At 40.2% G+C, this 14348-nt stretch overlaps 1 protein-coding gene across 3 annotated transcripts in view; it reads right to left on the bottom strand.

Moving 5' to 3' along the window:
- The window catches only part of mtss1 (MTSS I-BAR domain containing 1), a 128092-nt gene extending 114158 nt beyond the window's left edge, over nucleotides 1–13934 (bottom strand). For 2 of the 3 annotated variants that reach the window (XM_023983855.1, XM_023983864.1), the window contains exon 1: nucleotides 13130–13934. In XM_023983855.1, the coding sequence (XP_023839623.1) occupies nucleotides 13130–13201 (72 nt within the window). In that variant the 5' untranslated portion in view covers nucleotides 13202–13934. The remainder of the gene's footprint in view (nucleotides 1–13129) is intronic. The other variant, XM_070444659.1, reaches the window with a different exon arrangement.
- Nucleotides 13935–14348: the final 414 nt, after the last annotated feature.

The raw sequence follows: 14348 nt of genomic DNA, 5'->3' as shown, positions 1-14348 counted from the left end.
CTTCTCCATAGGAAAAAAGCTAAAAATAGAATGACTACACTCTTGTTGCTCAGACAACGCCATGACTGTAGTCACCTGCTATTCCTACAAATCTGACAACCCTAATCCTGCACTGTTCGAGTGACCATTGGAAAAGGGGCCAGCGAAGGCATAGTGGGCAGTCACTGACGCAACCTGGCTCTGGATGTAGAAGTCCACCGTGCCGCTTGGGTCATGAACCAAGGCACACAGGGATGTAACAGGCGGTGGTTGTTTTGTACCTTCCGTCTCCAAAAGGGGCTAATTAGTGTGTGACTCTATCCACTAACAATTAAAAATCAAATCAACCTTTGTCCTTGGCCGAGGGGGCAATTGATCCAGAAAGCTACTGGAAGAAGTCACTACGAAACAAGGACATTACCTACAGAACAAGCAATGACATGTACAAATGAAATAATTAATTTCTCCTCGAATTGTGACAGTAAATGCATTCACTGCATGCGATTTGCTTTCCGTTGCCGTTGACCTGCTTCAACAAACCAATCCTTATGTAAATTCACATACAGGGCCCGGTGAGTAAACGTGATAAGTCACATGATAATGAGCCTTTTGCTGCCCCAAGGCCAGTGAGAGAAAAAAAGCTTTTTTCCCCTGTTGGCAACAGAGCAATACAGCTGTTACGGGCTACAGTTTTAGGAGATGTGCTGACTCGCAGAGATAATGTAATGTATTCTAGAGAGGAGGAAAATAAACTGATAGTGATCACTATGGTGCGATTTCTGAGGAAACAAATAACATAACTTTAAGCCGGTTTCCCAGCACAAACATACTAGGAAATCCTTGTTTGCCTTTCAGGCTACATAGAATTGGGTAAGGTTGGGAAATACTCAATGTTTTATTAGGGCCGTTCCAGCAAGATATGACACGAACAATCTCAGATAAATTATTTTATGTAGTTAGAAACATAAGATTGTCATTCCTGCAACATTATTTTGTTGAAATATAAATTGGAGAAATTAAGCTAATTGATTGTACCCAAATTGGCCATTGTAATTTATAAAAGTTTCAAATAAAATCCTAAAAATATACACTACCGTTCAAAAGTTTGGGGTCACTTAGAAATGTCCTTGTTTTTGAAAGAAAAGCACTTTTTTGTTTATTTAAAATATAAAATTGATCAAAATACAGTGTTGACATGTTTAATGCTTTAAATGACTATCGTACCCGCAAAAACACCAGTCTCAACGTCAACAGTGAAGAGGCAACACCGGGATGCTGGCCTTCTAGGCAGAGTTGCAAAGAAAAAGCCATATCTCAGACTGGCCAATAAAAACAGACACTGGACAGAGGAACTCTGCCAGAAGGCCAGCATCCCGGAGTCGCCTCTTCACTGTTGACATTGAGACTGGTGTTTTGCAGGTACTATTTAATAAAGCTGCCAGTTGAGGACCTGTGAGGTATCTGTTTCTCAAACTAGACACTAAATGTACTTGTCCTCTTGCTCAGTTGTGCACCGGGGCCTCCCACTCCTTTCTATTCTGGTTAGTTCCAGTTTGCGCTGTTCTGTGAATGGAGTAGTACACAGCGTTGTACGAGATCTTCAGTTTCTTGGCAATTTCTCACATGGGATAGCCTTCATTTCTCAGAACAAGAATAGACTGACGAGTTTCAGAAGAAAGTTCTTTGTTTCTGGCCATTTTGAGCCTGTAATCGAACCCACAAATGCTGATGCTACAGATACTCAACTAGTCTAAAGAATCCAGTTTTATTGCTTCTTTAAAATCAGGACAACAGTTTTTAGCTGTGCTAACATAATTGCAAAATAGTTTACTAATGATCAATTAGCCTTTTAAAATTATAAACTTGGACTAGCTAACCAATGGCACATTGTGAGCACAGGAGTCATGTTTGCTGATAATGGGCTTCTGTACACCTATGTAGATATTCCATTTAAAAAATAAATTAGCTGTTTCCAGCTCCAATAGTCATTTACAACATTAACAATGTCTACACAGTTTTTTCTGAACAATTTGATGTTATTTTAAAATAGTGTTTTTCTTTCAAAAACAAGGACATTTCTAAGTGACCCCAAAGTTTTGAACGGTAGTGTAGTACGTAACATTGATTTGGTCCAAACCTTGAGAGAGATGAGGAATCCAATGAAATGGTCAAAACCCACCCACGGTGCCCCACACAAACCCACCCCAACAACGATTATACAGTATCAGTTCTCTATGTCTGACAAGTAGTATGGCGCTGCGGCTCAGAGTAGGACTATCCCCGACACATGAGTGGGTGGCTTTTGACCATTTCTTTGGATTCCTCATGTCTAACTCATTGTTAGAAAAACTTGGTCCAAATCAGATGTTAGGTACTATATTTATGGGATATCATAGGAATACTATAGATAAAAACTTGCCAGTTTGGGTGCCATCAATTAGCTTAATTTCTCAGAGATCAAATTATATTTCAACAAAATAATTTTACAGGAATGCTAATCTTATGTTTCTAACTACATAAATGAACAGAAACAGATGGTGGGTGTCAAAATCCTCACGCTTTTTGAGGTGTAATGACCCACTGATCAATAAATTGCCGGCACGATGACTAATTGTTCGCGGGTGCTGTTTGACAGGCACTGGTTGATTTAAATTTCGAAATAAATACCATGAAAACACACAGGAAATAATGCATTCACACGGCAGCCTGAATGCACTAGCAAAACCGTATATGAACAGTGCAGATGCTCTGGATCAAAGGGGCTGGACAGTGTGGGATGGGGAGTATAGCCTATTGCCTGCAGTTTTGTGCTTGTCTCTCACCTTTCAAACTGGTTTCAGTAGCAGAATTCAATAAAATAAATAATTTTACAACTGCATGAAATTATGAAGGGGAAAATAGCTGTAGACTACTTGCAGTCTAAAAAACTGTGTGCATAGCATCTAAGCACCACTTGTAGCCTACCAGTGCCAATGGTTTGTACCAAAGAGGCTGCTTTCCTGTGTCTGAAAAAAAGCTTGAAGTGATCCACCCAGGAGAGCCCTCTCTGTTTCTTTCATGGTTTCACTTCCTTGATTATTTTTTCTCCTTAGTGAGTACAGCTCTTCTGAAGTTAGTCCCTCGAGTTTCTCTTTAAACTCCATGAAAGCCTTTGTATCGGAGTTGACTCCCAGAGAGAATCTCTATTACAATTTGCTGTTGCTATGGAAAGACGAAATGACTAACATACACTTTCTACACTCCTACTGGCTAGTTCTTGCGCCATCTCCCTGCCTCCAAAAACAGCATCAGGGTATGCCACTGGAACCTAACTGATCATTGATCCTGTTGAACAGTAAAGTAGCGGACTTTGCTTCATTCATGCTGTAGCTCAGCTGTCATTCATTCATGCCTAGAGCTGTACCAACAGTGGAGCCAGCCTGCCTCCCGTGCTCCACTTATTGGATTAATAATTGATACAAAAAGATGACGTTCCAGCTCCTCTCTACACTTAAACTGCTACTAACAAGGGCCCTTGGGAGACTAGGGGAGCCCGATAGCCCAGTAACAAATCATACACCAATGAGGTTGAGAATACTTTTTGCACATCTCAAATACATTTTCACACTGGATGGAGAACGATGCACTGTCCTTATAAAGATAGATGGAACCTAAAAGGACACTTGTTGATTGAGAATACCTGTGGACCACACAGTCTAGGGTGGGTGCGTTTGGATACTACAACACCAGTTTCCCACAGGGCTGTTCAGGGGTTGATGGGCTGTTAAATTCCAGTGATCTGTAGTACTGCATTGATCCTGAGCAAACACCGGAGACCTGAAAGCCACCCTCACCATCCTCCACATGCAAATTTCCTCTATCACCCGGGCTCAGCCCCTAGCATGGCCGCTCCCAGATTCCAAGCTTGGATAAGAACACACTCAACAATTGTCAAAGTGAAAGCACGGTGTTACCTCTGCCCATAAAAAATAATCCCTTCAATTCCGGGATCTCCTCCATAGGGAAAGTCTGAGGATGGGTGTGGACGGATAACAGTTGAGTAGCTTGTCAACACGCTGACTTAAACTTCTTTCATCGTATGTCAACAGCCCTGCGAGAGGGCGCATCAGATAGCAACAACCTTTGACAGTGCTGGCACAAACCCTATTTCCAGGAAACTATGACTCAAGCTTTAGTCATCCTCCTGAAGTTCTCACTGTTCAGTATAGCATTTCTCTTTATGTTCAGAACACCAGCTTTGAGTGCAGACTGCACAAGTAGGCTGCTGTAACATAAAAAATGAAGGGTTCAACAAGGGTTCTTCTCAGTTCTTTGAAGAACCTTAAGGTTATTGGCACTGAAATGGTTCTTCCAAGAGCCCATAGGTGGTGGGGGTTCTTGCAGGAACTGCCAAACTGAAACATTTGGATTTGAAAGGACGGCAGGTGCAGGCACTTACCGTAAAAATTGAGATCTTCACATTTTTCAGTTAAGGTTTGTCCCTTGAATGAACTAAATGTATGTTTTTTGATAATGATAGTTAACCCCAAAAGGTTCTTGATAAAGGTTTGAGTGTCCATTAAAAAGGGGTTCTTTGAAGAACCCTTTTTTTTAAAGTTATTCAAAGGACTTAGGGTTTCCCCCACAGTCTCAATTTGAAGAACCCCTAAAGGATACTCCAGGAACCTTTTCATTTTTTAGTGTATAACGTCTTGATATCTTAACCATTAGAATAGTACTGGCATGTTTGCAGGTTGGGACCCAACAACAACTAGATTTAAAATCAGCCAGCAACATCTTCCTCAATATATAGTCAGCATAGGATCATGTTATTGATAGAAGAAAATGCACATTTAGTGTCGAAATGTTAATTGTGCTACAGTTAAACCAGCAAATCAGTGTGGTGCTCAAGACAAAACAATTGGCTTGTTAAATTAAATTCCCCCTTAGTGTGATACTAAAATGAAGTGATCCAACTCAGTTGCACCTGCAAATAAAGCATCTTGCTCTGTTACAACCACAATACATAGACCAGGTCAGTGTCCTAGACTGGAGATTTCAGGAGCTGTTTCCAGAACAGGGTAACCCGAGAGACTTTGCCCTAAGGCACTGTTCTCTGCCCAGGGTACACGGCTACTGGGGCCCAGTGAACCAGCGGAGGTTACTTCTTAAATTTAAGGATTCACCCCATTTCTTTTCAATTTTTGTCTAGAATGACATACCCAAATCTAACTGCCTGTAGCTCAGGACATCAACCAAGTATATCCATATTCTTGATACCATTTGAAAGGAAACACTGAAGTGTGTGGAAATGTGAAATTAAACGCAGGATAATAACCCATATCTGGTTAAAGATAATACAAAGGAAAAAAAAAACATGCATTTTTGTTTTTATGTTTCATCATCTTTGAAATGCAAGAGAAAGGCCAAAAAGTAATAATCCAGGTTAGGAGCTATTTAGATTTTGGCCACTACGGCAGTGTATGTGCAAAGTTTTAGACTGATTCAATAAACTATTGCATTTCTGTTCAAAATGTTGTATCAAGACTGCCCAAATGTACCCAATTGGTTTATTAATACATATAAGTTCATAATTGTGCACTCTCCTCAAACAACAGCATGGTATTCTTTCACTGTAATAGCTGCTGTAAATTGGACAGTGCAGTTATATTAACAAGAATTTAAGCTTTCTGCCCATATCAGACATGTCCATGTCCTGGGTAACGTTATTTTTTATTTACAACCTCATTCTAATCACATTAGGCTATGTTAGCGCAACCAACCTGTGGTGGTGTGGGGGGGGGGAGACACCGATCCCGTAGATGTTATCAAGGTGGTGATACAGACAAACATCAGCTCCCACAAGAATCAAATGAAAGTTTATTTGTCACGTGTGCCGAATATAACGTGGAGACCTTAGTGAGATGCTTACTTAGTGTAAAAAAGGTGAACAATAGGTAAGTAAAGAAATAAAAACAGTGAAAAATGAACAGTAGCGAGGCTATATACACAGTAGCAAGGCTACAAACAGGCACCGGTTCGTCGGCTGATTGAGGTAGTATGTACATATGGTTAAAGTGACTATGCATATATGATAAACAGAGATTAGCAGTAGCGTAAAAAAGGGGTTGGCGGGTGGCAGGACACAATGCAAATAGCCCGGTTAGCCAATGTGCGGGGGGCACTGGTTGGTCTGCCAATTGAGGTTGTATGTACATTAAGACTTCTGCAAGGTGGATACCCAAGGGCAGCTTTTCAGACACTTAAATCACGGTGTTGACATGCCAACACTGAAAAGTCACATGATAGACTGTGGTTCTGCCAGCAATGGATTCAATATTATAAAGACTAGAGCACAAACTGTATTTTTTTTGGGGGGGGGGGGGTCCGATATAAATTCCCATTTTTGGGGGAACAAAACTCGCCGATATACCGTTTAACTTCTTATGGCTGGGGGCGCTATTTTCACATTCGGATGGAAAGCGTGTCCAGAGTAAATTGCCTGATACCCAGGCTAAGATTAGCATATTATTAGTAGATTTGGATAGAAAACACTCTGAAGTTTCTAAAACTGTTTGAATGATGTCTGAGAGTATAACATAACTCATATGGCAGGCAAAAACCTGAGAAAAAAATCCAACCAGGAAGTGGGAAATCTGAGATTTGTAGGTTTGTCTTTGCCTATCCAAGATACAGTGGAAATGGGGTCCGATTGCACTTCCTAATGCTTCCACTAGATGTCAACAGTCTTTAGAGCCTTGTTTCAGGCTTCTACTGTGAAGGGGGAGAGCTGTTTGACTAAGAGGTCTGGCAGAATGCCATAAGTTAAGTCAGGCGCGTGGCCGTGAGAGCGAGCCCTGTTCCTTTTCATTTCTAAAGAATTGTCCGGTTGAAACATTATTGAAGATTTATGATAAAAACATCCTAAAGATTGATTCTATACATCGTTTGACATGTTTCTACGAACTGTAATGGAACTTTTTTACTTTTCGTCTGGACTAAGTGCCTGCGCCTCGTGAATTAGTTTTTGTGAAACAAACGCACGAACAAAAAGGAGGTATTTGGACATAAATTATGGACTTTATCGAACAAAACAAACATTTGTGGAACTGGGATTCCTGGGAGTGCATTCCGATGAAGATCAAAGGTAAGTGAATATTTATAATGCTAATTCTGACTTCTGTTGACTCCACAACATGGCGGGTATCTGTATGGCTTGTTTTGGTGCCTGAGCGCTGTACTCAGATTATTGCATGGTGTGCTTTTTCGAAATCTGACACAGCAGTTGCATTAAGGAGAAGTATATCTTTAATTCCATGCATAACACTTGCATTGTCATCAACATTTATGATGAGTATTTCTGTAATTTGATGTGACTCTGCAAAATCACCAGATGTTTGTTTGAGACAATGCATTTCTGAACATAACGCGCCAATGTAAACTGAGATTTTTGGATATAAATATGTATTGTGTAACATGAAGTCCTATGAGTGCCATCTGAGATCAAAGGTTAGTGATTCATTTTCTCCATTTCTGCTTTTTGTGACTCCTCTCTTTGGCTGGAAAAATGGCTGTGTTTTTCTGTGACTAGGCACTGACCTAACATAACCATATGGTGTGCTTTCGTCGTAAAACCTTTTTGAAATCGGACACTGTGGTGTGATTAACAACAAGTTTTTAAAATGGTGTATAATACTTGTATGTTTGAGGAATTTTAATTATGAGATTTGTTGTTTTGAATTTGTCGCCTGCAGTTTCACTGGCTGTTGTCAAGTTGATCCCTTTAACGGGATTTCAGCCGTACGAAGTTAACAGCAGGTAAATGAAAAAAAGTCATTTATCCATACTGAATACTCTGAAATTGCTATCAAAAAGAGCAATCGTCGAAGAAATAATCTTCAAAATGCTTATTTCTTACATTGTGGCAATAATGACATGAGATGGCACCGATAGACATGGCCGCCTTCTTTCGGGCAACTCCGGGGTATTTATTTTTATGTAATTTCTCACGTTATTAGCCACAACTTTCTTTGAATTATTTATTACATACAGACGGAAATAACTTTTAGATAGAGAGGTGGTAAATCACCAGGATTTCAACCAGGAACACGACTTTCCTGAATTGGATCCTTTCTTCGTACCTTACAAGGCAATTGAACTTAACCCAGAGGCTGCTCCAAGACGTCGCCAGCGGAGAAGTAGTATTCGGAGTGGACTCCACCATAAAGGCCTGATTGGTGGAGTGCTGCAGAGACGGGAGAACCTTCTGGAATATTTATGATGTAATTTCGTATTTCTGTTGACTCCAACATGGCGGAGAAATGTTGTTTATATCTGAACGCCGTCTCAGATTATTGCATGGTGTGCTTTTTCCGTAAAGTTTTTTTTTTATAAATCTGACACAGCGGTTGCATTAAGAACAAGTGTATCTTTAATTCTATGTAAAACATGTATCTTTCATCAAAGTTTATGATGAGTATTTCTGTTATTTGATGTGGCTATGCAATTTCTCCGGATATTTTTGGAGGCATTTCTGAACATGGCGCCAATGTAAACTGAGATTTTTGGATATAAATATGCACATTATCGAACAAAACATACATGTATTGTGTAACATGATGTCCTATGAGTGTCATCTGATGAAGATCATCAAAGGTTAGTGATTAATTTGATCTCTATTTCTGCTTTTTGTGACTCCTCTTTGGCTGGAAAATGGCTGTATGTTTTTTGTGACTAGGCTCTGACTTAACATAAACATAAGGTGTGCTTTTGCGGTAAAGCCTTTTTGAAATCGGACATGATGGGTAGATTAACAAGAAGTTAAGCTTTAATTTGGTGTATTGCACTTGTGATTGTATAAAAGTTAAATATTTCTAAGAAATATTTTTGAATTTCGCGCTCTGCCTTTTCAGCGGATGTTGTTAGCGGAACCCCTAGCCATAAGAAGTTAAACACTTCTAGCAGCCAAAGTACATTGTCAGAAGTTTCTTTTGCCCTTCCGCTTCACTTTTTTATGGAGCCCGTAAGGGGTCATGGTGGGGGGGGGGACAGCCAGGTTAATCCGTTCAGTTGTCACATTACGCCACAGGCGTCTCAAGTTTTGAATGAACGTGCAATTGGCATGTCGAACGCAGGAATGTCCCCCAGAGCTGTTTGCCAGAGAATGTAATGTTCATTTATCTACCAGAAGCCGCTTGCCAATGTCATTTTAGAGAATTTGGCAGTACATCCAACCGGTCCCACAACCACAGACCATGTGTATGTCAGTTTGGTCATGTCAAAGTTGTCAACAGAGTGCCCCATGACCTGACAACCACGGTGTCAGATTTTTAAAATGCTTTACGGCGAAAGCATACCTAGCCCAGCAGACAAATCATTACAAACAGTAACCAGCCAAGTAGAAGCGTTACACAAGTCAGATAGAGATTAAATTAATCCCTTACCTTTGATGGCAGACATTCATTTACTCAATAAATGTTCCATTTGTTCGATAAAGTCTCTTTATATCCAAAAACCTCCGGATTGTTCACGCGTTTTCTTCAGTAATCCACAGGTTCAAACGCAGTCAAAACAGGCAGACAAAAAATCCAAATTGTATCCGTAAAGTTCATAGAAACATGTCAAACGATGTTTATATTCAATCCTCAGGTTGTTTTTAGCCTAAATAGTCGATAATATTTCAACTGGACAATAACGGCTTCAATATAAAAGGTAAACAAGAAAGGCACTTTCTCGGGTCGCGTGCATGAAAAAGCTCTCTGACACTTTTGGGTCCACTCATTCAGACTGCTCTTCCTCATTTTTCAGAATACAAGCCTGAAACTATTTCTAAAGACTGTTGACATCGAGTGGAAGGCATAGGAACTGCAATTTGAGTCCTAAGTCAATGGATACTGTAATGGCATTGAATAGAAAACTACAAAACCAACAAAATAAACTACCCCTCACCCCCCTTTGGAGAGGGGGATGACCGCGGCAGCTTTCCAATCTTTAAGGATCTCAGACGATACGAGAGGTTGAACAGGCAAGTAATAGGGGTTGCAACAATTGCGATGGATCATTTTACAAAGAGAGGGTCCAGATTGTCTAGCCCAGCTGATTTGTAGGGGTCCAGATTTTGCAGCTCTTTCAGAACATCAGGATTTGGGTGAAGGAGAAGCATGGGGGGTGCATTGGCAATTGCCGTGGAGGGTGTAGAGCTGTTGGCCAGGGTAGAGGTAGCCAGGTGGAAAGCATGTCCAGCCGTAGAAAAATGCTTATTGAAATTCTCAATTATCATGGATTTATCGGTGGTGACAGTGTTTCCTAGCCTCAAGGCAGTGGGCAGCTGGGAGGAGGTGCTCTTATTCTCCATGGACTTTAAGTGTTGGCATTGAGCAAACAGTAGATGGGGAAGCTGTGGGGCAAATAGGCCTAGGCCCAACCTGAAATAGCCTACTCAATTTACCTCTAATTTAACCCTTTAACTTCTCGTCCCACCGGCCAATAGCCAGGGAAAATACAGCGAGCCATATTCAAATAACATGATATAAAAATCAAACTTTCATTAAATCACACATGTAAGATACCAAATTAAAGCTACACTCGTTGTGAATCCAGCCAACATGTCAGATTTCAAAAARGCTTTTCGGYGAAAGYATAAGATGCTATTATCTGATGACAGCACCTCAGTAAACAAACAGAGTAGCATATTTCAACACTGCAAGCACGACACAAAAAGCAGAAATAAAATATAAATCATGCCTTACCTTTGACGAAATTCTTTTGTTGGCACTCCAATATGTCCCATAAACATCACAAATGGTCCTTTTGTTCGATTAATTCCGTCAATATATATCCAAAATGTCAATTTATTCGGACCGTTTCATCCAGAAAAACACAGCTTCCAACTTTCGCCAAGTCACTACAAAATATATCAAAAGTTACATGTAAATTTACCAAAACATTTCAAACTACTTTTGTCATACAACGTTAGGTATTTTTAAACGTTAATAATCGATCAATTTGAAGACGGGATGATCTGTGTTCAATACAAAACCAAACTGACGCAACTTTTTTCATAACATGACTCTTTCCAAACATTTACTTCATGTGACCCTCATTTACGACAGCCCTACTTCTTCAGTACACAAAGGAATAACCTCAACCGATTTCCAAGGACTGGTGACATCCAGTGGAAGCGGTAGGAACTGCAAGCAAGTCCTTTAAAAATCTGGTGTCTCTTAAACTCATTGAAAAGACAGTGACATCAAAGAAATACAAATTCTGAATGGTTTGTCCTCAGGGTTTTTCTCAGGGTCTACATAAGTTCTGTTATTCTCACAGACATGATTCAAACAGTTTTAGAAACGTCAGAGTGTTTTCTATCCAAATCTAATAATAATATGCATATCTTATATTCTGGAGATGAGTAGCAAGCAGTTGAATTTTGGCATGCTATTTTTCCCGAAAGTGAAAAAGCTGCCCCCTGCCCTCAAGAAGTTAATAAAAAAGGGCATTGGTTGCAATCCTAGTATCATGCCCAAGGGTAGAGGTCTATACGTTTCATAAAATGATATAGGCCTAGCTGCTTGTAAGTAAATTAAATATGAATATTTTGGGAATATATGGCCATATGTTGGGGATGCCATGCTGGTAATTTGCTGGGTGCTGCTGCCACATGCAACTCAACCCTGCCAATGTCAGTTGCCAATCAGGATAACAGTCACTGACATTGGATGACTTAGTGGCCTTTATGACCATTTATGACCAAAGAAAAAGACAGCGTTTGGGCTCTTCTTATCTAAGACAGTCTCCCTTTTATACACTATTGCTATACTTGAGTAGATATTTCGGGAAAAGTTAGGTCTACTGTAACCCCCCAATAGTATTGTTCACATAGACAAGAGTGACCAATTTCCTGCTCACCTGTGCACAATCGAATGGAAACATTTCAGAAGTGAGTGAGTGCTATTGGTGTTAAGTCACACTTGCAAATAGTTGCGATAGATTACTTGATAAAAGACGAGTTTGTATGATAAAGACTTTCGGGAAAAGCTGGGAAAAAATCCAATAGTGTGTCATGATAAAATTCAACAAATACATCTTACACAGATTTTTAAATTCAGCTTGCTAACGTTCACTAGTTAGAAGAACATCTGACCAGAGGCTACAGGTAAAATGGATGACCCTGTTTGATCTACTCCAGCTTGGGTTAGCTAGCCAGCTAACATCAAAGCAAGTAGAGTTGGTCTACCAGCAAGTTGGCTAACATTAGTTAGCCTGTTGCATTTGTTTTAGCTAGGTAAAATGTGTTATATATTGGATATTCAGTTATCCCATCAATAGCTACTGAACCAAGCATGCCATGACTATGAAAACGGTATATTAAGAATCAGGGGTGGATGGAGAACAATCCACACCTAATTTTTTATTATTAGTGGTTTCTTCCGGATCTCAATATTCAATAGCTCTTAAATAGGTGCAATATGCAGAAATCGTGTCGCCATTTCCTGGGTGGTAAAAACCTACTTTCAGTTTGTGACAAAACAAGCAATGTATAGTGTAGATAATCATTGTACCATCTTAACCGCAGTGAAATATATTTTTACCCAAAAACATTGTATTTTCAAGCGGTTTGAAGTTGGCGTACAAAACAAAGACACTAAATCTAAACTTAACAGGAAGCATAGAAAGAGAACAGATCTACCGCTTCTTAGACTTGCTTTCAATTAGAATGACAGATCTATAACTTACATTTCAATGTGAATTTAGTCAGATCGCCCAAAAATGTACATACTGCAGCTTTAACCAAAGCACGACATGACTATGAAAATTATATATTCTGAACCAGAGGAGGATAGAAGGGGAGGGGGTTCTACCATCCACCCCGATTCAGAAAATACCATGTTCATAGTCATGGCATGCTGAGTAAATAGCTATTGACGAGTGAAAACCGAATGTCCACCGAAATTCCAATACAAAACCAATTTTACCTCAGTCACACTTTGGGTTGGCAAAATGAATACTGAGGCAAGCCGTAAAAACGTGGCAAAGTGCAAATAACTTAGTTCGCTAGCTACTACTACTACTACTACTACTTGAAGTGTCTCACCAGATAACCTTTTAACATCTATTTGAGTTCTATCTACTGTACTAAGAATGTTATTTAACCAATGTTAACTTCTCTTACCTTCATGTCGTTCATGATGATCTGGAAGAGCCCTCCCAGAGCGCTGCATTCCTTTTCAATACCCGAATCCATTTTCCAAGTCGAAAAAACCCTAACAGTAGTAGCTAGCTTTTAAGGTTAAAGAAATGCGTTTATAAATATACGTTGTTAATAGTAACGCGTTTATAAATATATGTTGAGGGAAACCCCGACGTACAAAGTTCAAGTAATTGAGACAAAAACAGAGCCCGATCGAGACAAATATATTTCAAAGTAACTAGCTAACGCTAGTTATTTAGAGAGTAAAACCAAAATCGGGGGGCACAATACATAGCTAGCTATGTGGAATAGTAATACCACATACTGTCTGTTAACTGTCTTTGCAATACTGTTCCAGTCAGACTCAGTGTGGTAGGCTAGCTAGCTAACTAGCCAGCCAACTTGATACACCTCCGAGAAAACATGGCATGGTTGAGTACGCCCGGTAGCTCGAATGGAAAGTCCAAACCTATAACTACCACACAGCCAAATAGGCAATGCGGCTGGCTAGCAATACCTGACTAGCGACCTGCTAGCTAACGCGCGGGCAGGTAACTGGCAATTTCTTGATAAATTACTTACTAGTCAGCGAATAATATTTATTTAAAAATCTTATTTCAGTTTCCCATGGTCCGGTGAAAATGACTTCTCTTATTCCTATGCGTTTTCAGCTTGTTTGCACATGTGTGTCATGGCCTTTCACCCAAATATTCGATGAGAATCCACGTATCGTTTTGAGTTGGCTTGCCTTGTGTGTGTTGCTACCACCGTACGCTCAATATTCCCTCTTCTTCGTCTTCTTCTTCTTCTTCAGTGGGGTTTGTCCGCGGTTGGCATCCGTTATGGTGCATTACCGCCACCTACTGTACTGGAGCGTGGGCCAGAGACGGAGAAACGAAATCCTACCTGCCAGCCCCGTTGCTCTTAAAAAAAGATAACACAATATTTGAAACTATATCTAATGACGTTCTACTCAATATACTCTTTAAACTAATTTCCTGTATTCCCTTCTCCCTCACGCTAGATCTCAGCCTCTCTCTTTCAGGGCCCCTGAGTGGCACAGCGGTCTAAGGCACTGCATCTCAGCGCGTGAGGCATCACTACAGACACCCTGGTTTGAATCCAGGCTGTATCACAACTGGCCGTGATTGGGAGTCCCATAGGGCGGTGCACAATTGGCCCAGCGTCGTCTGGGTTTGGC

The sequence above is a fragment of the Salvelinus sp. IW2-2015 genome, linkage group LG1, assembly GCF_002910315.2.
Source record: "Salvelinus sp. IW2-2015 linkage group LG1, ASM291031v2, whole genome shotgun sequence".
Lineage (NCBI taxonomy): Eukaryota > Metazoa > Chordata > Actinopteri > Salmoniformes > Salmonidae > Salvelinus > Salvelinus sp. IW2-2015.
This window is presented reverse-complemented; position numbering and strand designations above follow the sequence as displayed.